At 39.0% G+C, this 25,666-nt stretch overlaps 1 protein-coding gene across 3 annotated transcripts in view; it reads left to right on the top strand.

Annotated features, from left to right (window-relative positions):
• The window catches only part of LOC120527777 (coiled-coil domain-containing protein 149-like), a 157,311-nt gene that overhangs the window by 49,436 nt on the left and 82,209 nt on the right, over positions 1 to 25,666 (top strand). For all 3 annotated transcript variants that reach the window (XM_039751592.1, XM_039751591.1, XM_039751593.1), the window contains exons 4-5: positions 4,552 to 4,659; positions 17,284 to 17,400. In XM_039751592.1, the coding sequence (XP_039607526.1) occupies positions 4,552 to 4,659; positions 17,284 to 17,400 (225 nt within the window). The remainder of the gene's footprint in view (positions 1 to 4,551; positions 4,660 to 17,283; positions 17,401 to 25,666) is intronic.

The following is a 25,666-nucleotide window of genomic DNA, read 5'->3' as shown; positions in this document are numbered from 1 at the left end:
ATTTTAATTTGCTTTAGGGCTGAGAATGTCCGCTTGACAGAAGCACTGGACATGGGGATAGGGAATACTCAGTGCCAAACATGCCAATGTGTACAGCTGCCCCGTGCCCTCACCCTGATTTTTCTGCTGAAGGAAATCAGGGAGATCAGCAGGACTTTTCCCTTTAAAATCAGTCATAACATACATTATAGTCATTTCTGTTTTAAGACAGAATAGTGCTTCGTGACTCAGTGTTGATCTGGAGAAGGCTGTGTGCTTTCATTGTATTCCCTAAATGAAAATTCCTGTTTACCCAAAAATATGAAGCAATCTATCATTCTTTTCAATATTTCCCTATTTTTCTTCACCCTTTCGTTGTGGAGCTCCATTTCCTTTCACACTTGTTCGTTGAGCTGTAGATCCACTCAGGTTTCCCCAAAAGCATTCAAAAGCACTGTCACTTGTAAGTGTCCGGCTGTGCCTTGGTTAGACAACTTGTCTGCAAATCCTGTGTGGCTCCAAACACTAAGTCGATCTGTTGCAAATAATAGGCATTCCCAGCAATACAATTTGCACTGCTCCATGGAGGCATGCTCCCAACATCGGAGGCTGTGACCTTGTAGTAACTGGATTGAAAGTGGTGGACAAACCCTTTCCCTGGCTGGGACAGGCTTGCTAGATTCAGGGTTGGTCGACCTTTTCTCATGATATTCAGGTTTTCTTGAAAGTACGTCTTGAAAATGACTTTGTAAGTATATCTGTGAACAAGTCAGTTTCCTCTCCTCTGTCAGCCATTATGGGTTGGAAAAACAGCTATTAAATCTGCATAAATATCTTTTAGCTTGAGCAGGTTGCCACAGATTGCTCTCTGACCATCCAATCACAGGACGTGAAAATTCTGATGTTATCGTATGCTTGCTAGATGGTGTCTGGTGTCCCCAGTTCAAAATTTAATTGGTTAAAGCAACAGTTTCATTGCCATCTGTTTTAAGCTTCAGGCACCCCCACTGTTGATTCTGAAGGTTCAAGCCAGATATCTTTTACCCTCACGCATGATGGCTGAAATATGATTGGTTAAAATCTCTAACATTAACATAAACTACTGGAAGCAGCACAATGAAGGGAAAAGCAATGAAATGAAGAGAATAGAATATTGCAAATTATTTAAATAGTGGAAAAATGTATTAATGAAAAATAAATAAAGCACAAATCAATGATGTTGACTTGTGTTTAGGCCAGTAGAGAAGCCTTGGTGGCCTTGATGGCCCACCACTGGGTTTCACTATCAAATGACTGTAAATGAAAACATCTTTCTTTGAATAAAGTCCAAAAGAATAAGAAGCTGTAAAACTATTAATAGTAATACTATCTATATATATATTTCATTAAGGCAAGACATCCATGGAAAGCACCCCGGAAGGGGCGTGGATTCACTAAGCCGCTGACAAGTGAGACACCTAGGGCGCACGCAGGAAGGAGCCACGCCCACCAACTCCAAGACCATTGGATACGACGACAACTCACAGAGCCACGCCCACCAACTCGGACGCGACGACACAGAAAAACCGGCGTCATTTATATTCGTCTGTCATAGAGGTCACATGTAGCTCCGACCCATGTTGACTGTTAATAGAGGCATGTTTCTCGCAGAGGTGAATCGCCATATGCGGCGTATAAAACTGTTTGCGAGGGGTATCCCATGGGATCCTTAAAACGTTCCTTTACAACTGAAGTTAAAACACAATGAAGTGAGCAGTCTTTAAAAACGAGTTTTGGTTATGGCCACGACGCGTGCACTATAGCAAACTGTTTTACACGCTACATACAGCAATTCACATTCGCGACAAACATGCGTCTTCTTAGATACTCCTGCACTTTGTACACACCCCCCTCCCACTGTGGTCGGGTGTCTTGGTGGATTATATATATAGAAAGGCAGCCAAAACCGCACAGAGCAATGAAAAGTCTACGTGAGTCACAGGTGCATCTGGACTGTACAAAGACGACAATGACTCGAGTGACAAGTTGGAGGTGGGCACATGAGCAGGCAGTGTATACTGAACGAGAAATCAGCAGACTAGCATGACGGAGGGAGCGGAGTGGATGTCCTTCTCCTCTCCTCCCGTTCCACCCTGAACGATTGTGTGTTGGTTCGTTCTGTGCATTGGTTAAAACCCAATGAAGGAAGCAGTCTTTAAAAACCAATAAGCCCTGTGCCTCTGTTTCATTACCGTCTCACCTGCTTCACCAATGCAGGCCCCGCAACAGGCGATCCGGTGGCGTCATTCCCATGACCCGGGCAGCCAACCGGGTAACCAAAGTCTTTGGGTTCAGGGGGGAGTATGGTTACAAAGCTGAAACTTAAAGGAATTGACGGAAGGGCACCACCAGGTGTGGAGCCTTTCGCTTCATTTGACTCAACACAGGAAACCTCACCCGCCCGGACACGGACAGGATTGACAGATTGATAGCTCTTTCTCGATTCTGTGGGTGGTGGTGCATGGCAGTTCTTAGTTGGTGGAGCGATTTGGCTGGTTATTTCCGAAAACGAACGAGACTCCCACCTGCTAAATAGTTACACGACCCAACAGCGGTCGGCGTCCAAATTCTTAGAGGGACAAGTGGCTTTCAGCCACGTGAGATTGAGTTGAGCATTAACATGTCTGTGATGCACTTGTATGTCCGGTACTGCACGCGCGCTACACTGAATGGATCAACGTGTGTCTGCCCGGCGCGGGGAGGCGTGGGTAAGCCGTTGAACCCCATTCGTGATGGAGACCGTGGCTTCCAATTGTTACCCACGAACGAGAAATTCCCAGTGCGTGCAGGTCATACGCTCGCACTGATTACGTCCCTGCCCTTTGTAAAGCCCCCCATGGTCGGGTGACTTGGTGGATTATATATAAAAAGCAGCCGGAACCGCAAAGATCAATGAAAAATCAATGTGGAAACCGGCTGAGGCGGTGTTTGGAAAATTAACAGTCAACGTGTCTCACAGGTGCGTGTGGACTGTACACAGACGAAAGCGACTCAGGTAGGGAGTTGGGGCCGGGCACATAAGCGGGCAGTGCATACTGAACGAGCGCCGTTCAACCCGTCCTTCGCTTTGGAAGGAGAAAGCGCGACGGCGCTCCTCCGGTTTTCAGTCACGGACAATTGTATGTTGGTTCATAGCGTGCATTGTTGCAATGTTACTTTTCTTGGTGGTTTATTAAATTACGGATTTTTCAAATGTTTATTTTTTCCTCTGTGCTTAAAAATCATTTAAAAAGCGGCCTGATTATGCGGCGTATGCTGCGTCGCGGGTTGGCTAGTAGTATATATAAAACTGAAAGTGTTGCCAGTTCATTCACTTTGGATTCATTTTTTTGCCTTCTTTAAAATTAAAACCAAAATTATGTCAGAGTACTTTACTATATTGGAGTTGACTTAATCTGACAAAATTAGCAATTGAGTGACATAGAAACACTGATGGTCTCAGAGTGTGCAAAGGCAATGAGATATCATCAAAGACAAAGATGAGTAATGTGCACTGCAAGATCAAGTCACACATATTATAATGCAGATTACATTTACCAAGACATCTAAACACCTTTAAATTTATTTGCTAATAAAATGTTCAGAAATGTTGTTGTTGTATATAGCTCTGACAGAAGCACAAATAAGACTTTTAATTTGTTTTTGTTTCTACTAGAGAGTATATATGAATGCTATAGTGTGTATCTCTTTAGATCTTAATGTTCTTAACGATAAAAAGTTATTTTTAAGAACTGTTAAAGATAAATCAGGCTTTCCTGACCATGTGAGTGTTTGTATAAGATTCTTTGTAAAAGGAAGAAAGATTTTTTTCTCTGGGTGAAAGCTTCATAACAGTGTTTTATCCTTAATTACCAGATAGCACAGGGGTGCAGTGATTACGACTGCCACCTCATAGCTCCAGAATAATCAGTTGGGATCACAAATGGACCATTGTCTTTGTGATTTTTTCACATTTTCGCTATGATTGCATGGGGATTCTTCAGGTAGTCCAGTTTTCCACCCATGACACAATAACATGCACGTTAGGGTAATTGGTAACCTGGCATCCTGTCCAGAGCTGGTTCTTGCCTTACACCCAATGCTAGCTGGACAGGCTGTAGACCCTCCGACCTATATGTTACGCATGTTCAAAAATGGACAAATAAAGAAATTACACTTTAATAGATTTTCATTAATCATGGACACAGTGGGTCTATTTCAAATTAAGGAGTTTGATATTAATTTATCTAATTTCATACATCTGACATTTCAAATATCTTTTTTTTGTTAAACTTGTCATGAATTATTTTCTTGAAGACCTATTATCATTTTAATAATTTTGTTTGATTTTCTATAAATTTATATTTGTATTTATACACTGAACTGTAAACTTAACTGAAAATTCTAAAATGAATACAAGCAACTGTTTTGCTTATAAACAAAAAAATCGCTGTTTCATGTAATCTTTTATTTTGACATCAAAATGAAGTTTGATTTATATGCTGTGTGTTTATGCCATTTGAATAGTCTGACTAAATGTTTTTCTTTATTCAGGTAAATCTTGCCCAGCTGTTGAGAGATGCCCGTGAGCAAAGTAAACAACTGGCAGATGAAATGAAGGAGCTGAAGCAGCGATTGGCAGAAGCCCAGGGGGATAACAAGGTTTGCATTTATTAATCCTTCAAAAAGCAACTCACTGCATATTTTTGTTATGGCAATGTGCAAAGATCTGTGTTTTCCTTTTACTCAACTTTTTTACATTTTTATTTCCCTGTTTTTGCATTTTAGAAGGTAAAGTGCAGTGTTGTATATTAACGTTCTTCATAATTTATCCATTAATATTTTAGATTTGTTTTCCTGTTCAAAACTTTCAGTGTTAACTTGAAAGACACTCAATGCTATAGTTCTGTTAAAATTTTGTTACAGTGTTGGTAGCTCAGGGGAAGGGTTGAGGATCTTAATATCATTAATCATTAACTTAATATCATAGATATGTTTACCCAATTTTAGTCAATAATTTGCCGTAGTTTGAGGTGTGAGCGCTGTTCAGTATTTTTTAACAGATTTGATTATTGTTGATGGATGATATACATTATAAAAAATAAGGAAAGTCATAAATTTGTTTGTAAATATGCTTAGATACACTATCATTGTTGCACCAGACCTGCCAAACCCAATTTTATGGCTTCAGGGAATTAAGCATTTCTCTCCAGCACTGGCAAGGCAGCATTGCATCATTTATACCTTTGCTATCCAGTTAAAAAAGGAAAAATAATATTTGCTTAAGAGCAGAGATGGTTTTTTATCTAGAATTTAACCAAGAGAACAAGAGAGAGAGAGGAGGAGAAGTTCAGCTACCAACTTTCCATAGTTTGTTTTGTATTATTTTTGTAATATAATAATATGCAGATAAATACTTGTCAGAATACCAGTAAAATGTAGAAGTAAAATTCTTGTACAGTATTAATGTATGTATGTAGGCATGTATACAGTATCATACATTGCATACTTAAAAATATATAAAAAAAAAATACATGCACTTAAACTTCTGATTAGTGGGCAGACACCATACAACTATGGCACATCATAACATCTGCAGGATATGCTGTTGTTATGGTGTCTTATGTTTTCTGATTTGCATTAATTTATTCTGTAGTTTGGGTAGTGGACAATCTAGCCTCCCAATGTCAAGTGACCATGTGAGGTAAATTTCTGTTTACATATTATCTATGCTAGGATGTATTCCACACATGTATTAGTTAATCCAGACCCCAAACACACATTGATAATATACATTACTGGTCAAAAGTTTTAGAACACCTAAGTTTTTTCAGTTTTAATGGAAATGGAGTTTAATATCTTAATATTTCATGAAATCAAGGCATAGAACAAATAAACAATGGCAAATAAAAAAATAACTTAAAGAATCATCAAGTGTACAAAATTTTATTCCAATTTATCGTTCATCAAAGTAGCCAACATTTACTGATATACAGTTAACAACCAAACTGTCGTAAACCTTTTGATTTCGAATGATAGTCACTCTGTGCAAGTCACCAACTGTGCCACCAGCAAAAGAACCAAAGATCATCACACTTCCTCCTCCATGTTTGACAGTTGGTGTCACACACTGAAGAGCCATCCTTTCACCAACTCGACAGTGTAGAAACAGACCTTGTGATGAACTGAACATTTCAGATTTTCATTTATTGCTCCATAAGACTTTCTTTCAGTCTGCAGTAATCCACTGCTCGTATTTCAAGGTCCTGTTTTGTCCTTTAAGGAATATCATTCTTACTGCCTGTCAAAATTGTAACACAAAGTCTACCCTTCACAGTAGAAACTGAGACTTGCTTTTTATGACCACTGTTTAGCTGTGTGTAAAGCTATTTTCCTGTGAGGCACCTATTACAGAAGCTGGTGGCTCTCAAAATCTTTGTTTTTTGATTAGGTTGTGACTTTGGGTTTCTTCCTATCAAAGTTCCTTCTAGTTTCCAATTGCCTTTGCATTGTGTGGGACACCATATTTGATGAAAATTTTTTTTAACAGTTTCTCTAAATGAAAGACCTACACTTCCAATGATAATAATGCTCTGTCTCATTTCATATGTTAATTGCCATTTTCATGCCATTATATTAATATTATATTGTCCAAGTATTTGTAACCTATTAGTTGTTCCCTGAATAAGGCCCATTTGTAATATTCTGAAATTCCTTTTTTTCAGTTTTTTGCTAACCTAAACTATAACTTTAAACCTCTGCAAGTTTACTGCTTATCTTTTCACCATTTTAGGTCATTCATTGCATTTCAACTAATTAATTTGAAGAAAAACTTGAAAAACTGAGGTGTTCTTACACTTTTGACCAGTAGTGTATATAAAAACCATAAAGGTTTATCTGAACCCATTTGCAGTGGCTTTTGTGAAATTTCACATATTATATCAAACATTAACCCTTAGATTGGGTACCCTGTTAAGTGTGGCTGTTCCAAAGACAAGGGGAAACAATGTTACTCCTGTCAAAACTGGGACAGCAGGCACTTTATTTCTGGAGAAAATTACCAAAATGTAATACAGGTAATATTCCGTTACAACGAATATCTTTACAATGAAATTTTCATTACAACAAAGTATTTTTATTGTCCCGACACCCATATGACACGAGTCTACGGAAATCTTGTTTCTACGAAGTACATTCAACAGATACTTTCATTACAACGCAGTGCACAAAAGACCTTGAAATGCCTGAATGAATCATCCACAGAGCAGTTAGTTCTGTGGCCGCAGCTCAGTTGTGCACAACGATCGGCAAACAGAAACACTTGTCATTTTTTTTTCTTTCTTCGAACTTTCCTCATACTGTTTTTTTGCCTTTTTTTTCCTGCGGTTTTCAGTGATACCTTTTGCTTATTGCTCGTCAACATTTAAAAAACATCCATTGCAATTTAACTAATTTGTCACCCTCTTATAGAAATGACAGACATGAAAGAATGATTGACAGTTCATATTAGAAAAAAAAAAAACTTAACATTTTTTGTAGCTCTTAATTGCAGCTTAAAGAAAAAAGATGTTGTCAGTGAATTCGGAATTTCACCATCGACACTGTCAACTTTCTTGAAAGACCTTAAAAAAAAAAAAAAAAGAAGAAAAATCTCGGGGAGCAAACATATGTGAACTGCTGCATTTGAAGACATTTAAAAATCAGTTTTTATGTGGTTCAGTGATGCTCGTTCAAGAAACATTCCTATTAATGTGGCACTCATTCAAGAAAATGTGAGATTTGTAAACTCTCTTGGGACCTCCCACAACTAGACAGCACGCCGAAGATCGCCCCAAAGTGCGATCTCCATGTCTGTACGGGGCAGCAGCATGCTCACAGCTATGCTGTGTCTCTCCGTCAAAGTAAACAGAAAAGGTCTCATTGGGGGATACAAGGTTAGGAGCAGTACATTGTAAATGCAGACAACAGGATTACTTGATCACTGACCTGGCCATGACCCTGTCTGACTGCTGTGTCTGTGTATAGCAAAGTGACAGATCACACTACAATAAAGCTGGTTTTGCTAAAGTTCTGAGACTAAACCTCATGTTTTGGGGTGTAAGACAGGGACTTATAACGCAACCCCAATCTTTTATGATTTGCTTCTGTGGCGCTTCGAAGCGATGTGAGCCTGCTGTTTCCCTGCCCCAGCAACGGACAAGCAATCTTCCACAGATGCTGCAATCGCGCTTTGGGATGCACTTCCGCGTGTCGTTCCCGTTGAGTAGGGAGTCAGGGGATCCCAAAAGTGTTCAGAAACCTCACAATATGAAGAAGAAGAAAGGATGATTCTGCTTCTGATTGATAACTGTGCTGCACACAACATGCTTCCACATTTAGATAATGTTCGTGTTGAATTCCTCCCACCCAATTGCACAGCAGTGCTTCAACCATTGGATTTGGGCATCATTCGCACCCAGAAAGTGTATTATGGCAAGAATATGCTGAGAAAAATTCTCATCAGCATAACTTGTAGACAGGAGGAGATTAAAATTAACACGAAAGAAGCTATTGAAATGATTGCAAATGCCTGGATGCAAGTTAAAGAAAGCACTATAGTAACAAATACGGAATCTCATTCCAACGAAATTTTCATTACAACAAAATATTCTTTAGGTCCCTGCGAGTTCGTTGTAACAGAATTTTACCTGTATACAATACATCTAACATGTCACTATAGCATGAGCCTTGTGGAGATCCTTCAGGGATACAGTTTTTTGTTATTATTATTTTGGGGCTAAGAATAAGAGATTGAATGTTATAAGCTGGAAGGAAATTGTTATTTAAATATTTTAAACAATTACATCATAAATGCTACAGTTATGTTATGCTTTAAAATGCTTCAAGATCATATGGCTGCACATTCCATCTAACAGCTTACTTGGTGTCCATATTCATCAGAATGGAGATTTATACAGTCAAATTTGGATCAGAAGGAAATATTGTTTCATCTATCGTTGGAACTCTAGACTAAGAGAGAATTAATTAAGGGATGTAAAATATTATTAGATCCAATTGAGTTTACAGTGTAAGAAGATGACAGCTTAAGAGCACAAATGTAAAATAGGCTTGAAGTAACATAAAGTTGTTCATATTGGAACATGGATACTAATTGAAGGTTATTAAATTAAACATAACTGAATTGAACTGATAAATTTGGTCCGTATTCTGTCTCAGGAAAAGATAAGGACCTTTAGCCATTAAAAGAAGAGTATGTTCTGTTGGTTTTATTTTCTCACCACACTTTCACTTGATTCTGACAGATCTCACTCTATATACAGTATATTTAGTCTTTATTTATTATGCAATGCTTATCATATGTGCTTTGATAAGTACACAGGAAAAGGTCCTATAGAATTCTGGAACACAGCACGTCACTGCATATGAACAACAGCAACATTTATTTATATAGCACATTTCCATACAAAAGATGTGGCACAATGTGCTTTACAGGATGAAGAAAGAGAAAAAAGACAAAATACATAAAATTAGGCAATACTAGTTAACATAAAATAAAAATAAAGTCCAATTGCTAGGGAGGACAGAAAAAAACATAGCAAAACTCCAGACGGCTAGAGAAAAAAAAGTAAATCTGCAGGGGTTCCAGGCCACGAAACTGCCCATTTAGGCATTCTACCTAACATACAGTTGTGCTCGAAAGTTTGTGAACCCTTTAGAATTTTCTATATTTCTGCATAAATAAATATATTAAACAAATGAGACAAAAATATTATACTTGGTCATTTATTTATTGAGAAAAATGATCAAATATTACATATTTGTGAGTGGCAAAAGTATGTGAACCTGTAGGATTAGCAGTTAGTTGGAAGGTGAAATTAGAGTCAGGTGTTTTCAATCAATGGGATGACAATCAAGTGTGACTAGGCACCCTGTGTTATTTAAAGAACAGGGATCTATCAAAGTCTGCTCATCACAACACATGTGAACTCAGAAAAAGAGTTGTTGATGCTCCTCAGGCTGCAAAAGGTTACAAAACCATCTCTAAAGAGTGTGGATCAACCAATCCACAGTCAGACAGATTGTGTACAAATGGAGGAAATTCAAGACCATTGTTACTCTCCCCAGGAGTGGTCAACCAACAAAGATCACTCCAAGAGCAAGGCGTGTAATAGTTGGCGAGGTCACAAAGGGCTCCAGAGTAACTTCTAAGCAACTGAAGGCCTCTCTCACATTGGCTAATGTTCATGTGCATGAGTCCACCATCAGGAGAACACTGAACAACAATGGTGTGCATGTCAGGGTTGCAAGGAGAAAGCCACTTCTCTCCAAAAATAACGTTGCTGCTCGTCTGCAGTTTCCTAAAGATCACGTGGACAAACCAGAAGGCTATTGGAAGAATGTTTTGTGGACGGATGAGACCAAAATAGAACTTTTTGCTTTAAATGAAAAACGTTATGTTTGGAGAAAGGAAAACACTGCATTCCAGCATAAGAACCTTATCCCATCTGTGAAACATGGTGGTGGTATTATCATGGTTTGGGCTTGTTTTGCTGCATCTGGTCCATTGATGGAGCAATGAATTCTGAATTATATCAGAGAATTCTAAAGAAAAATGTCAGGACATCTGTCGATGAACTGAATATCAAGAGAAGGTTGGTCATGCAGCAAGACAATGACCCTAAGCACGCAAGTCGTTCTACCAAAGAATGGTTAAAGAACAATAAAGTGAATGTTTTTGAATGGCCAAGTCAACGTCCTGACCTTAATTCAATCAAAATGTTGTGGAAGAACCTGAAGCAAGCAGTTTATGTGAGGAAACCCACCAACATCCCAGAGTTAAAGCTGTTCTGTATGGAGGAATGGACTAAAATTCCTCCAAACCAGTGTGTAGGAATGATCGAGTTACCGGAAATGTTTAGTTGCAGTTATTGCTGCAAAGAGGGGTCACACCAGATACTGAAAGCAAAGGTTCACATATGTAATATTCGATCATTTTCCCTAATGAATAAATGACCAAGTGTAATATTTTTGTCTCATTTGTTTAACTGGTTTCTCTTTATCTACTTTTAGGACTTGAGTGAAAATCTAATGATGTTTTAGGTCATATTTATGCAGAAATACAGAAAATTTTTAAAGAGTTTAAACAGTTTATAAAGAGTTTAACAGTTATTTAAAGTGCTCCACCATATTAGCCTGGCAAATTTCTATTGCTAAGCTGTTCCAGATTTTAAGTGCATAACAGCAGAAGGCTGCCTAACCACTTCGTTTAAGTTTAGCTCTTAAAGAGAGGTGTGTGTTGGCAGGTTTGTAGTGTGGGGGTATATGCCAATTTATTAATATTATGAGAACAGATAAGAAAGCAAACTTTAAAGTACATCTGTGATAGAGTGAGCCTAAGCAACATCAACCTGTCTCATTCAAACAGGAATTTAACCTAGTGTAGCTATATCCATATAAACATATTATTGTACATAAAATACATGTTTCATAATAAATATATTAAGTGTCCTAACAGTCACTGAACTTTCAGCTTGTACAGCACCTTTCTGTGCTCATACTAACAAAGAATACTTGCTTAAATAGCCAGTACAGTAATGACTTGTGTTTCTTTGATACAGATATCAGCAACACTGGAGCACCACAAGAAACAGTCCTGTCTCCTTTTCCACCTTTTCTCTTCACTCTGTACACCTCTGACTATAAATATAATACCAGGTCATGTCACTTGCACAAATTCTCAGGGGATTATTTCTTTATGGGTTGTATTAACAAACGGGATGAGTATAGGAGTCAGGTGGAGAAGTTTGTTTCTTTGGTGTAATGAGAATTTTCTGCATCTTAACATCAGCAAAACCAAGGAACTGGTTATTGACTTTCGCTGCACCAAACAGCCTCTGCTCCCTATTCATGAGGTTGATGTAGAGGTGGTCGCTTCGCTCGCCAACCCCCCTGGCCTATGCTATGCGCCAGCCAATTCATGTCTTGGCTGCTTGCGTTGTGAAATTAGGGGCTGAACACACCCCAAGGAGACATGGTCGCTCCTCCGAAACCCCCTCTTAAATGGTGATACAATGAGAAACAAATAGTTTTTTTTTTACCTCCTCTTTGCTCGATCAGCTGCTGGATTGCTGCTGCTGCCGTGCCGTGTGATCTGCATCTCACATGGCGTTTCGAACATTTAAAAGCCTGTACAGCAGCTGTCCTATTTTTTGTTTTTATTTCTGGTCCAGGGTGTGGTTAAATCCCTTGACACAAAGTCTTGTCTCGCGGGATTTGAGTTCTTGATATTTTTTAGTTTATAATTTAAAAACGGAATAAGAATCTGAAAATCTAACATCACATTAAAGTTCGATAAATTCTGAAAAGAATGATACCCAACATATATATGTAGGTTTTAAAATAAGCCAGATTTAAAGCATGACAATGTGGAAGAATAATTTTAGGGTAACATAGCATTCATCTTAAAGGAATAGCATAAAGGGTAATAAATATGGGAAACCATATCAAGTGAACAACAAAATATACACTTAAATATAAAAATTGGTTTAGGAAGAATACTGAGATGGTCAAGTAAATAAAGAATGTACCAAAGGAAAGGTTGATGTAATATACAAAATGTACTGAAGGATAACTAAGAGATGACTAAGAAATTAGCAGATGTCCTATAAACTAGAATGCACAGTTGTTATATGCACAGAAATTTCAAGGGTGGTGGCTCATCTCAAAAGGTATAAGAAGAACAAGAATATAATATATCCATCCATCCATTATCCAACCCGCTATATCCTAACTATAGGGTCACGGGTGTCTGCTGGAGCCAATCCCAGCCAACACAGGGCGCAAGGCAGGAAACAAACCCCAGGCAGGGTGCCAGCCCACCGCAAGAATATATTATAATATAACTAGCAGAATACCCGCGCTTCGCAGCGGAGAAGTAGTGTGTTAAAGAAGGTACGAAAAGGAAAAATTTTAAAAATAACGTAACATGATTGTCAAAGTAATTGTTTTGTGTATTTGGCGGCAGCGTCACGAAGTTGTTTTCGGTAGCTGCATCAGAAAATGTACCACGACGTCTGACACGCCTCCTTTTTACTGTTTTCTCACAGCTTGGATTGCTGCTGTCATATATATACACACACACATACATACATACATACATACATACATACATACATACATACATATATATATACATATATACACATACATATCTTCATATCTACATATCTATATACATATCTACATATAAACATATATATATATATATATATATATACACATACATACCTATCTACATCATATATACACACACATACATACATACACACATATATATATAATTTGTGTGTGTGTATGTATGTATGTATGTATGTATGTTATGTGTGTGTGTGTGTGTGTATATATACACATACATATACTTGTGTGTATGTTTGTATGTGTCTATATGTGTGTGTATAGGTTTGGTCACTGAGTGCAAGGGAAAAATAATAAATTATAGTCTATAAGTTATTAAACAGTAAAACATTTAACGTTTTAAGAAGTACAGGTACATTGAAATTACATTTTCTATGTGAAGGTTCAAATTTGTACCTCTGGTAATGTGCCTTACCGGCATTTAAAGAAAATTAGTTTTTTGTCCTCTGCAGTGTTAAGAGAGAAAGGCTTTGGTTTGGGATAAAAGGAAAAAGGTGTAAAGAAAGGAAAGTTGCCTTTTTCTTTTATGTAGTATAGAGAGATGTGTTCGCTGACGTTATGATCGCCTTTTGGGGACAGTCGGTGGGTCTTGTTTAGACTGGTGAGACGTCCCGCCATTAATCGGCTGTGATGGCACTGTCAGTCCTCCACTCCTGTGCGTGTCTTCATAATCCGAGCTGAGGACCTCATAATCGTATACGTGCAAAAGAAAGTGTGAATCGCCTTAATATTATTTTGTCGTGGTGTAGAAAAGGGGTCCCGTGTTTGCACTTCTCTGGGCTATAGCGCAGGGGGAGGATGAAAAAAATTAAAAGTGCTCACTTTGACTTAAGGCAGAAGCGCAGTCAGCGTCTCAAAGGCCGGCACAGCTATGCACGCGCTGGCTGCTCGACTTTTGCTGGGCAGAAGACCCCAGTTTTGCAGGCACGTTCATGATATCAAAAGTCTCAGCTCTTTGAGGTCATTCATATATATATATATATATATATATATATATATATATATATATATATATATATATATATATATATATATATATATATATATATATATATATATATAAAGCGGAGAGAAGTAGTGTGTTAAAGAAGTAATGAAAAGAAAAGGAAACATTTTAATAATAACGTAACATGATTGACATTGTCATGAGTGTTGCTGTCATATATATGCCTGCCTAAATAAGTCACCCTCGCTTTGCTCTTACTTTTTTACCGTTCATTTAATCATGGCTAGAGGCGGAAAAATTATAAAATGGAAGGAGGATGGCTTTACCAAAACAATTATTGATGGCGAATCGATTATTCATAAAGCTTGAATTGGTGATCTGTTTTTCTGTGTTAACCTCATATTTTTCATACTTCTTCTCAAACTAAGGTGGTGCGAGGGTAAAATGAATCGGGAAGCGCTGATCAATGTAATCGGTGTACCAGGAAATAATGCATTGACAAAAGCTCCCTTTGCTTGTAATGCAAAGTGTGATTAAATGCATTATTTTTAAGCGTTATGGAGCACATGCATCGAAGCTTCTCAGCTGTGCTTGTGCTAAGAAAAGGAAAGATTTTAAAAATAACGTAACACGATTGTCAATATGACCTTTTGTAAGTAGTGCCTGGAGGATTCAGTGTGGAGATACTCTAGAGATAGCGTGTGTATTAACTTGTGGATTTTTCTGTGAGTATTTGGTGGCAGTCTGACGAAGTTGCTTCGGAAGACGGCGTTAGCTGTGAGCTCAGCTCAGAGCGAAATGAGATGAATGGGAGGGAGATGATGGCGTGACTCCCCACCGCCTTAACTGTCAATCCCCCACAAACACAGAGTCTCGGAATTTGCATAAGCACACCCCTTCACCTACAATTTTAACTTAGTTACAAAGTGATCAAAACTCTCGTTTATATCCTGCGTCCTCTCATTAAACTTGTATCCCGCATTACCTGTGGGCATGTGAAATGCCAGCGGTAGCCTGTCTATGAACTTAATTTAAACTTTAGGTTTACACCGAGGTAGCAGCACTCATGAATATGGTAGTATATGTCACTCGCTCGCTTCTTATTGTTTCGCTGCCTTCTCAATTATATAATGCATGTTTTCTTAAGAGCTTTTTGGAGGTCTTCCTGGTTTTCTACGCACTGCGTTGACAGTCAGTTCACGTGATTATGTTAGAGGCGTGATGATGTCACACGAAACTCCGCCCCCTCACGTCTTTCCAGCTCAACTCTATTACAGTTAATGGAGAAAAATACCTTCCAGTTATGACCATTAGGCATAGAATTTCGAAATGAAACCTGCCCAACTTTTGTAAGTAAGCTGTAAGGAATGAGCCTGCCAAATTTCAGCCTTCTACCTACACGGGAAGTTGAAGAATTAGTGATGAGTGAGTGAGTGAGTGAGTGAGGGTTTTGCCTTTTATTATTATAGATAGACTTTTATATAAATCATTTGGGAGTAAACCAATGAACCAACCAGAGTAAAATGTATGCATTTATTGACACTGTATGTAAATTCAACAGTTTATATATGAACCTCTATCCTTTGTTTCTCGGACCATTCTGATCATTTCGACCATGCTGTAACGGACTGCTTTTGAGGAATGCTCCCTCCAAGGCATTTTGCTGAGGAGTAATTAAAAGATATAATGAACAGATTTTCTCCTGCTTACTGAATTGTCCTGTTAGAGGATGTTTCTTTATTTAATAAGATGTAAAATTTCGACGACAACAAAAAAGTGACATAAAAACGTCATATAATATCGTTACACAAAATCGTTGCACTTTTAGGCTTAGGATTTTTTATATATATATAAATATATATAAAATATATATATATATATATATATATATATATATATATATATATACACTTGTTTGTTTGTTTACAGAGCTTCTGTATAAAGCCAAATTTCTCCCTGTGGACAAATAAACTTCAGTCTACATCATTTGGGAACAGGGTTATTGTTAGGGTAAATAGAGTATAAGCTCCCTATATAGTATTGGAAGCATGGAAATATTTTGATTAAGAAAAGTGAAATCTTATATTTTAAAAAAGTTTTAATTGAGAAAATGTATGCACAATGTTGAAATAATGTCAATAATTTAATTGATTTTGTCAGTAAATACTGCATATACAGCAGCATCTTAAACTTTAAATACAACTTTTTTTTGATTCCCCTTGTTTTCTTTGCATGAAGATAATTTACTCTATTTAGTTATACTACTTTCACTACTTTTTTGCTATTTACCACTGAAACTTATTTGTCTGGAGTATGTTTTTTGAAGGTCTTAAATAAACCCAATCTGCATGAGATTCTCGGATCTAGTTTATCAATTTTAAGTTGTTAGGTTCCAAAGTAATACCAGCAGATGCCAATCTTGTACAGAGTACCAGTCCATCACAGGATCCACACATGCATACCCCCACAATCGTACTCCATAACAGTTTAAATTGCCACTTAACGTAACACACATTTTTTGGAAAATTTGAGGATGACTAGAATATTCAGATAAAGTTCCATGCAGGCATAGGGAGAACATGCATAATCCACATATGTGACCACACATGGAATTCAAACCCAGTTTCATTGCAGCAGAACATTTTTCTAAGAATTTCCAGTAAAATTTTCAGTTTTTTTGGTTTAGCTATGCTTAAATTATTCTTAAATGAGCAATATTATAGCTGGGATTCATAATAAAGTATATCAGGTTTAATCTATTATTATGCCACTCTAGTCACTAATAAGGTTTTTTCTGTTAATTGCTTAAGGGATATTACAAAGATTAGTTGCCACTTTCTTCCTTTGATTATCTCATTTGTCTTAATTATAGTATTCTGATGTTCAGTTTTTGCATCAAATGGTTTGTATGCTGTGGCAATTTTTATACACTTATTGTAGACCTTTTAGAAATAAATTATTTTTGTGTATACATTACTATTTGCATATACTTTTAGCAATATACCTAAGGAATTTCCCATGATTTGTTTAAGAATTAATTCCATTTGTAATTTAATGACTAACATTGTTATCATTATAGCACAAACAGAATTATTTCAGTTTTGTGAATGAATAAAAATATTTGATTATTATGCTCTGCCTCTTAGCTCCTCAGAATGACCATTGCTAAGCAACGGCTTGGGGATGAAGAAGTAGGAGCTCGTCACTTTCCAGCCCATGAGCGTGAGGACCTTGTTAAACAGCTAGAGAAAGCAAGAGAACAGGTACCCAATTTTTGCTTCTTATTTTTCTTTACACAGTCATTGATTTATTTGTTTTTAATGTTTTATTCCTATTAATTTCCTTGTTCAAAATAAACATTTTAAATTTATATGTGTTATGAAACTACAATTACTTTTGAAAATAGCATTGATATATAAATGCCTATTGCTAGTCTTAAGTACATATTTACTTTTTATGTGAAAAATATTTATATATATATATACATATATATAAAAAGCAGGCTATACTTTTTGGAAATTACATTCCCAAATAATTATAAAAATTATTCTGTGAGTGCATCATTCTGAAGTAAAAACAAGTGAAAATAATGAGTAATGTCTGGTTGTCTCACCTTGCAACTCTGAGTATTTCTTTGCTGAATGGGCCATAAACACGACTCTCTTTTGGATTAAGAATGTTAAGAATGTGCCTATTGGATGCTTTTTTTACAGTCTTAACTTTCACAACAAAGAACTGGATTTAACTGTATAGCCCTTTCCTGTCAGTTGGCAAGTAGGACATTTTCTGCTATTTTCCAGTGTTGCCCTTTAGTTATGTAGATACTATTAGTAAACCTATTCTGTACTTTCTAGCCACGCCATATCACACAATAGTGTAAGATGTATAACTGCACCAAAACTATAAGGTAAAAATGTGGTATTAGGTACTTTCTTGAAAACAGGTTTGATGCAAAATGTGCTATGTTGTTGTTCTGTGTTGCTTAACATATCTAGATTAAATGCCAAAGAATAAAAGCCGAAATTCAGATCTCTCTTCTCATATTCATCTTTTGATCTCACACAAAAATGTCTTCAGTGCACATCAAAAACAAATTAATTGACTTTGCTGTTCCAGTACTTTTGGAGGGGACTGAATATATACTTTATTCCACTCGAAAACAAGAAGAGTCAGGGCATTTATTCAGAGAGGAGCTACCATTTTAATACAAATAGACACAGCGAATGAGCAACGACGGGGCCATAATGTTCCCCACATCACCCATCAGATGGCAGACGTGCTACGCGGGCAGTCTATGAAGTTTCATTTGCCTCTGTGGTACTGCAAACCTGCAGTTGCCTTGGGGATGAGCAAGCAGCCCTTACAGTCGCGTCAATCATGTTTTAGCATGAAGCACCATTGGGTGTATTTATAAATAAATATATATCTATACTAATAAAAAGCAAAGTCCTCACTGACTGAATGACTCACTCACTCACACACTGACTGACTCACTCATCACTAATTCTCCAACTTCCCGTGTAGGTAGAAGGCTGAAATTTGGCAGGCTCATTTCTTACAGCGTACTTACAAAAGTTAAGCAGGTTTCATTTTGAAAGTCTATGCGTAACGGTCATAACGGTCAACAACGTCCGCCATGTTGAACTTTCTTATTTATGGCCCCATCTTCACGAAATTTGGTAGGCGGCTTCCCTGCGCTTACCGAAACCAATGTACGTACTTATTTCGGTGGTATGACGCCACTGTCAGCCGCCATATTGAACTTTCCAATGTCACTAATTCTCCAACTTTCCGTGTAGGTAGAAGGCTGAAATTTGGCAGGCTCATTCCTTACAGCTTACTTACAAAAGTTAAGCATGTTTCGTTTTAAAATTCTATGCGTATCGGTCATAACGGTCGACAACGTCAACTGTCAGCCGCCATATTGAACTTTTCAACGGTCTTTGTTACTTATGGGCCCATCTTCAAGAAATTTGGTACGCAGGTTCCCAAAGCTAACCGAATCCTACTTACGTACATATATATGCTCGGTCACCGTGTGAGGCGGCGTTGGGTCCCCCATCCCAACGCCTCCCACATTGTTGGCTGCCTGCCTGTCTAAGGCTGTCCGTCGCTGCAGTCTCTACATTCCCTTCCTTGCTTCACCACGGGATTCACGTCTCCCTGCTGATAACTACTGCCTTTTTATTTAATCCACGGCTTCTTTTATTGTTCGTTTATTACGATTATAGTTATTGTGTAGGTATTTTAGACTTACTTTACATTATTCAGGTACCCATTTCCTTTATCATTCCAATCGTACCCCCATTAACATGTCTATCGAGGTGATCACCATCGATCAAAAAACTGTCACTTACCGAGTGGTTTCCATGCCCGGAGATGGCACCTACCTTTTCCATTCTCTTTGTTACATATTGCATGGCCATATCAGGCTCACTCTTGATATCCGGAGGAACATTGTGTCTTATGTATTGATTGACTGGGACAGGTTCAAGGTGTGGACTGATGATGGTACAGGAGATAATTATACTACACAGGAGCACTATAAGAGTGAAATGCTTAAGCCCTTCACCTATGGTTCTGCATGTGAGTTGATGGCTGCCGCTGAATTGTTCGGTTGTCGCTTTCAAGTGTACCGAAATGGTCAAATATTTTACACCTTTCGACAACTGCCAATGCCTCTTAAACATCTTAGATTCACAGGTGATGATTTGAGTAGTGGACACTTTGATGTTTATGAATGTTTAAACTCTCAAAAGCTGGATGTGAAGTTATCGATGAAACCGGTTGTATGCTTACAGTGCTTGACAGATGCCGAATGTCACTTCAACACAAGTCCTACAAATACTGTTGTATTCGTAATTGCAACAAACCGTGAAACTCAAACCGATTATGACAGCAGCAATCCAAGCTGCATGCTCAAGAGTAAGATCAGCGCACAGCTTGGTCATATTACAACCGGAGGGCCGAACTCACAATGTGGTATACAAAGAGATCCTTAACAAATAATTATTGGTATATTTTCCCTCAGTTTAAAAAGGTTTAATTTTCATCTTAATAAAAATTTTAAGGCAGTACTTCGCCGCTGACAAGCGCAGGTATTTTGCTAGTATACAAATAAAAGGCAAAGCCCTCACTGACTGACTGACTCACTGACTCACACACTGACTGACTCATCACTAATTCTCCAACTTCCCGTGTACGTAGAAGGCTGAAATTTGGCAGGATCATTCCTTATAGCTTACTTACAAAAGTTAAGCAGGTTTTATTTCAAAATTCTAAGCGTAACTGTCAGTACTGGAACCTACTTACGTACATATATACGGCCATAGCCTGCAGCTCGGTCGCCGTGTGAGGCGGAGTTGCATCCCGCATCATCACGCCTACCACGTAATTGAGTGCTTGCCCATATAAGGCTGTCCATCAGCAGCAATCCAATAGACACACTGCTGCTAAATATTCGCAAGTGAAGGACTGTGTTTATGCAAACGAAGATGAGATAGTCAGGGATAGAATAATGTTTGGCGCAAACTCAGCAAAAGTGCCAGGTCTGAGCTAACATTAAATAAAGCCGTGGACATCGCAAGATCGCACGAGATAGCACAAGCACAGCTGAGAACCTTTGATGCATGTACTCCGAGCGGCTCACGTGAACTGACTGTGAACGCAGTATGCAGACGATAGTTAAGAGCTCCAAAGAGCGCTGAACAAAAAATGCATCACGCAATTGAGACGGCAGCAAAAGAATATGAAGCGAGTGACGCATACAAGCATATTCATAAGTGCAGCTACTGCGGAAAGAAAGCACACGGTGTAAAAAGTTAATGTCAAGCTAAAGAAAGACAGTGTAAAAAATGTGGTAAAATGAACCACTTCGCTATAGTTTACACGACTGGGAAAGGTAAACCCGTGCATGCAGTGTGTGATGTCTCAGATAAAGAGGAAGATGAGCTGTTTATTGATGCAGTAAGAGAGGAACAACCCTCTGAAGCTGAACAAGCCTTTGAGGACATATCAATAGGAAAGCACGGTGTAAAGCTTAAGTTTAAATTAAGTTCATAGACACGCTGCCACTGGCGTTTGTCATGCCTAAGACAAATACAATATTCGCGAGATACAAGTTTAATGAGGGGATGCAGGGTATTAACGAGACTTTCGATCACTTTGTAATGGAGTTAAAATTGCTGGTGATGGACTGTGCTTATGCAAATGAAGATGAGATGGCCAGGGATAGAATAGTGTTTGGCACAAACTCAGCAAAAGTGCAAAGTCCTCACTGACTGACTGACTCACTCACTCACTCATCACTAATTCTCCAACTTCCCGTGTAGGTAGAAGGCTGAAATTTGGCAGGCTCATTCCTTATAGCTTACTTACAAAAGTTAAGCAGATTTGATTTCGAAATTCTAAGCGTAACGGTCATAACTGGAACCTATTTACGTACATATATACGGCCATAGCCTGCAGCTCGGTTGCCGTGTGAGGTGGAGTTGCATCCCGCATCATCACGCCTCCCACGTAATTGAGTGCCTGCCCATATAAGGCCGTCCATCAGCAGCAATCCAATAGACACACTGCTGCTAAATATTCGCGGGTGAAGGACTGTGCTTATGCAAACGAAGATGAGATGGTCAGGGATAGAATAGTGTTTGACGCAAACTCTGCAAAAGTGTGAGAGAAACTTTTAAGTGCCGGGTCTGAGCTAACATTAAATGAAGCCGTGGACATCGCAAGATCGCACGAGATAGCACAAGCAAAGCTGAGAACCTTTGATGCATGTACTCCGAGCAGCTCACGTGAACTGACTGTAAACGCAGTACGCAGACAACAAGCAAGAGCTCCAAAGAGCGCTGAATAAAAAATGTATTACACAATTGAGACGGCAGCAATAGAATATGAAGCGACTGATGCATACACGCATATTCATAAGTTCATCTACTGCGGAAACAAACCACATGGTGGAAAAAGTCAATGTCCAGCTAAAGGAAGACAGTGTAAAAAATGTGGTAAATTGTGCCACTTCGCTAAAGTTTGCAGGACTGGGAAAGGTAAACCTGTGCATGCAGTATGTGATGTCTCAGATAATGAGGAAGACGAGCTGTTTATTGATGCAGTAAGAAAGGAACAACCCTCTGAAACTGAACAAGCCTTTGTAGACATATCAATAGGAAAGCAAGGTGTAAAGCTTAAGTTTAAATTACGTTCATAGACACGCTGCCGCTAAATATTCACAGGTAAATCCACAACTTAATACAGGGAATGCCTGTTAAACATCTTAGATTTATGATCATCACTTCGATGAATGAAACCTGTTATCTTTACAACGGTTGACAACGAAGATGAGATGGTCAGGGATATTACGTTATTTTTAAAATGTTTCCTTTTCTTTTTCATAACTTATTTAACATGCTACTTCTGCGCTGCGAAGCGCGGGTATTTTGCTAGTATATATATATATATATATATATATATATATATATATATATATATATATATATATATATATATATATTGCTCAATAAAATTAAAGTAACACGTTTTAATCAAGTATAGCATCAAGTCAATGAAACTCCTGGGATATTAATCTGGTCTGTTAAGTAACAGAGAGGATTGTTAATCAGTTTCAGCTGCTTTGGTGTTTATGAAATTAACAGCAAGCTCAGTAGAGGGGACAACAGGAATGGGTTAACAGATGGAGGCCACTCACATTTTTCCAATCTTTTCTGACTGTTTTTAAGTAGTTTTGCATTTGGCTACAGTCAATGTCACTACTGGTAGCATGAGGCAATACCTGGACCCTACAGAGGCTGCACAGGTAGTCCAACTTCTCCAGGATGGCACCAATATATGCCATTGCCAGAAGGTTTGCTGTGTCTCCCAGCACAGTCTCAAGGGCATGGAGGAGATTCCAGGAGACAAGCAGTTACTCTTGGAGAGCTGGACAGGGCCATAGAAGTTCCTTAGCCCATCATCAAGACTATTATCTGCTCCTTTGGGCAAGGAGCAACAGGGTGAGCACTGCCAGAGCCACTGGTTTGAATGTCTGTGACCAAATAATCAGAAACCGACTTCATGGGGGTGCCTGAGGGCCCAACATCCTGTAGTGGGTCCTGTGCTCACTGCCTGGCACTATGGAGCTTGCTTGGCATTTGCCATAGAATACCAGAATTGGCAGGTCCACCACTTGCGCCCTGTGCTTTTCACAGATGACAGCAGGTTCAACCTGAGCACATGTGACAGATGTGAAAGGTCTGGAGAAGCCGTGGAGAACATTATACTGCCTGTAACATTGTTCAGCATGACTGGTTTGGTGGTCGGTCAGTGATGGTCTGGGGGGGACATATCTATGGTGGGACACACAGACCTCTACAGGCTAGAAAACGGCACCTTGACTGCCATTAGATATCAGGATGAAATCCTTGGACCTACTGTCAGACCCTATACTGGTGCAGTGAGTCCTGGGTTCCTCCTGGTTCACGACAATGCCTAGCCTTATGTGGCAAGAGTATGTAGGCCTTTTTCTGGACGATGAAGGAATTGATGCCATTGACTGTCCCTCACGGTCACCTGGCATAAATCCAATAGTACACTTCTGGGACATTATGTTTCGGTCCATCCAACGCCGCCAGGTTGCACCTCAGACTTCTCAGCAGCTCAGTGATGCCTTGGTCCAGATCTGGGAGGGGATGCCCTCCACTATTATTGGCACCCCTTGTAAAACTTAGTAAGAAGGGTTTGAAAAAAAAATCACTGTTTGCCAAAGAACCTTCATCTTGCACTGAAAAAATGAATAACATCTGACTTTTAATTGAAACAAGTTTATTCAAAGAAAAACAAAGCCCTTATGATGAAATAAATTTTTTTAACAAAAACATCTGCCACAGTTGTTGCCCTCCCTGCATTTAATATGATAGACCCATCACTACTTCTGGAGCCACAGCCTTACATAGTGAATGCACTTCCGGGTCATAAGGATAACTCCCAAAGCAGGGAGTTGTACAGTATCCCCAACCCCTGGCGGCACCCAAGGTCCCCAACATGGCTGCAAGTGTCCAGACTGGGTTCAAAGCATGTACTGTTCAGAATTCCCTAGTCCCTAGTCCATCCACTATTCTTTTATTCTGTCTAGGATAGGAATCAATAAGATGCACCTCCTCTCATGTTATGCTTCCATAACAGCCTCCTGGACACACACACACACACATATATACAGTGCATTCGGAAAGTATTCACAGCGCATCACTTTGTCCATATTTTGTTATGTTACAGCCTTATTCCAAAATGGATTAAATTAATTTTTTTCCTCAGAATTCTACACACAACACCCCATAATGACAACGTGAAAAAAGATTACTTGAGACTTTTGCAAATTTATTAAAAATAAAAAAACTGAGAATTCACATGTACATAAGTATTCACAGTCTTTGCTCAATACTTTGTCAATGCACCTTTGGCAGCAATTACAGCCTCAAACTTTTTGAATATGATGCCACAAGCTTGGCACACCTATCCTTGGCCACTTTCGCCCATTCCTCTTTGCAGCACCTCTCAAGCTCCATCAGGTTGGATGGGAAGTGTCGGTGCACAGCCATTTTAAGATCTCTCCAGAGATGTTCAATCAGATTCAAGTCTGGGCTCTGGCTGGGCCACTCAAGGACATTCACAGAGTTGTCTTGAAGCCACTCCTTTGATATCTTGGCTGTGTGCTTAGGGTCGTTGTCCTGCTGAAAGATGAACTGTCGCCCCAGTCTGAGGTCATGAGAGCTCCGGAGCAGGTTTTCATCCAGGATGTCTCTGTACATTGCTGCGGTCATCTTTCCCTTTATCCTGACTAGTCTCCCAGTTCCTGCTGCTGAAAAACATCCCCACAGCATGATGCTGCCACCACCATGCTTCACTGTAGTGATGGTATTGGCCTGGTGATGAGCGGTGCCTGGTTTCCTCCAAACGTGACCCGTGGCATTCACACCATAGAGTTCAATCTTTGTCTCATCAGACCAGAGAATTTTGTTTCTAATGCTCTGAGAGTCCTTCAGGTGCCTTTTGGCAAACTCCAGGTGGGCTGCTATGTGCCTTTTATTAAGAAGTGGTTTCTGTCTGGCCACTGTACCATACAGACCTGATTGGTGGATTGCTGCAGATATGGTTGTCCTTCTGGAAGGTTCTCCTCTCTCCACAGAGGACCTCTGCAGCTCTGACAGAGTGACCATCGGGTTCTTGGTCACTTCCCTAACTAAGGCGCTTCTCCCCCGATCGCTCAGTTTAGATGGCCAGCCAGCTCTAGGAAGAGTCCTGGTGGTTTTGAACTTCTTCCACTTACGGATGATGGAGGCCACTGTGCTCATTGGCACCTTCAAAGCAGCAGAAATTTTTCTGTAACCTTCCCCAGATTTGTGCCTCAAGACAATCCTGTCTCGGAGGTCTACAGACAATTCCTTTGACTTCATGCTTGGTTTGTGCTCTGACATGAACTGTCAACAGTGGGACCTTATATAGACAAGTGTGTGCCTTTCCAAATCATGTCCAATC

This window comes from Polypterus senegalus, chromosome 4 (assembly GCF_016835505.1).
Source record: "Polypterus senegalus isolate Bchr_013 chromosome 4, ASM1683550v1, whole genome shotgun sequence".
Lineage (NCBI taxonomy): Eukaryota > Metazoa > Chordata > Cladistia > Polypteriformes > Polypteridae > Polypterus > Polypterus senegalus.
The sequence above is the reverse complement of the archived record's forward strand: the minus strand, read 5'-3'. Positions and strand labels throughout refer to the sequence as shown.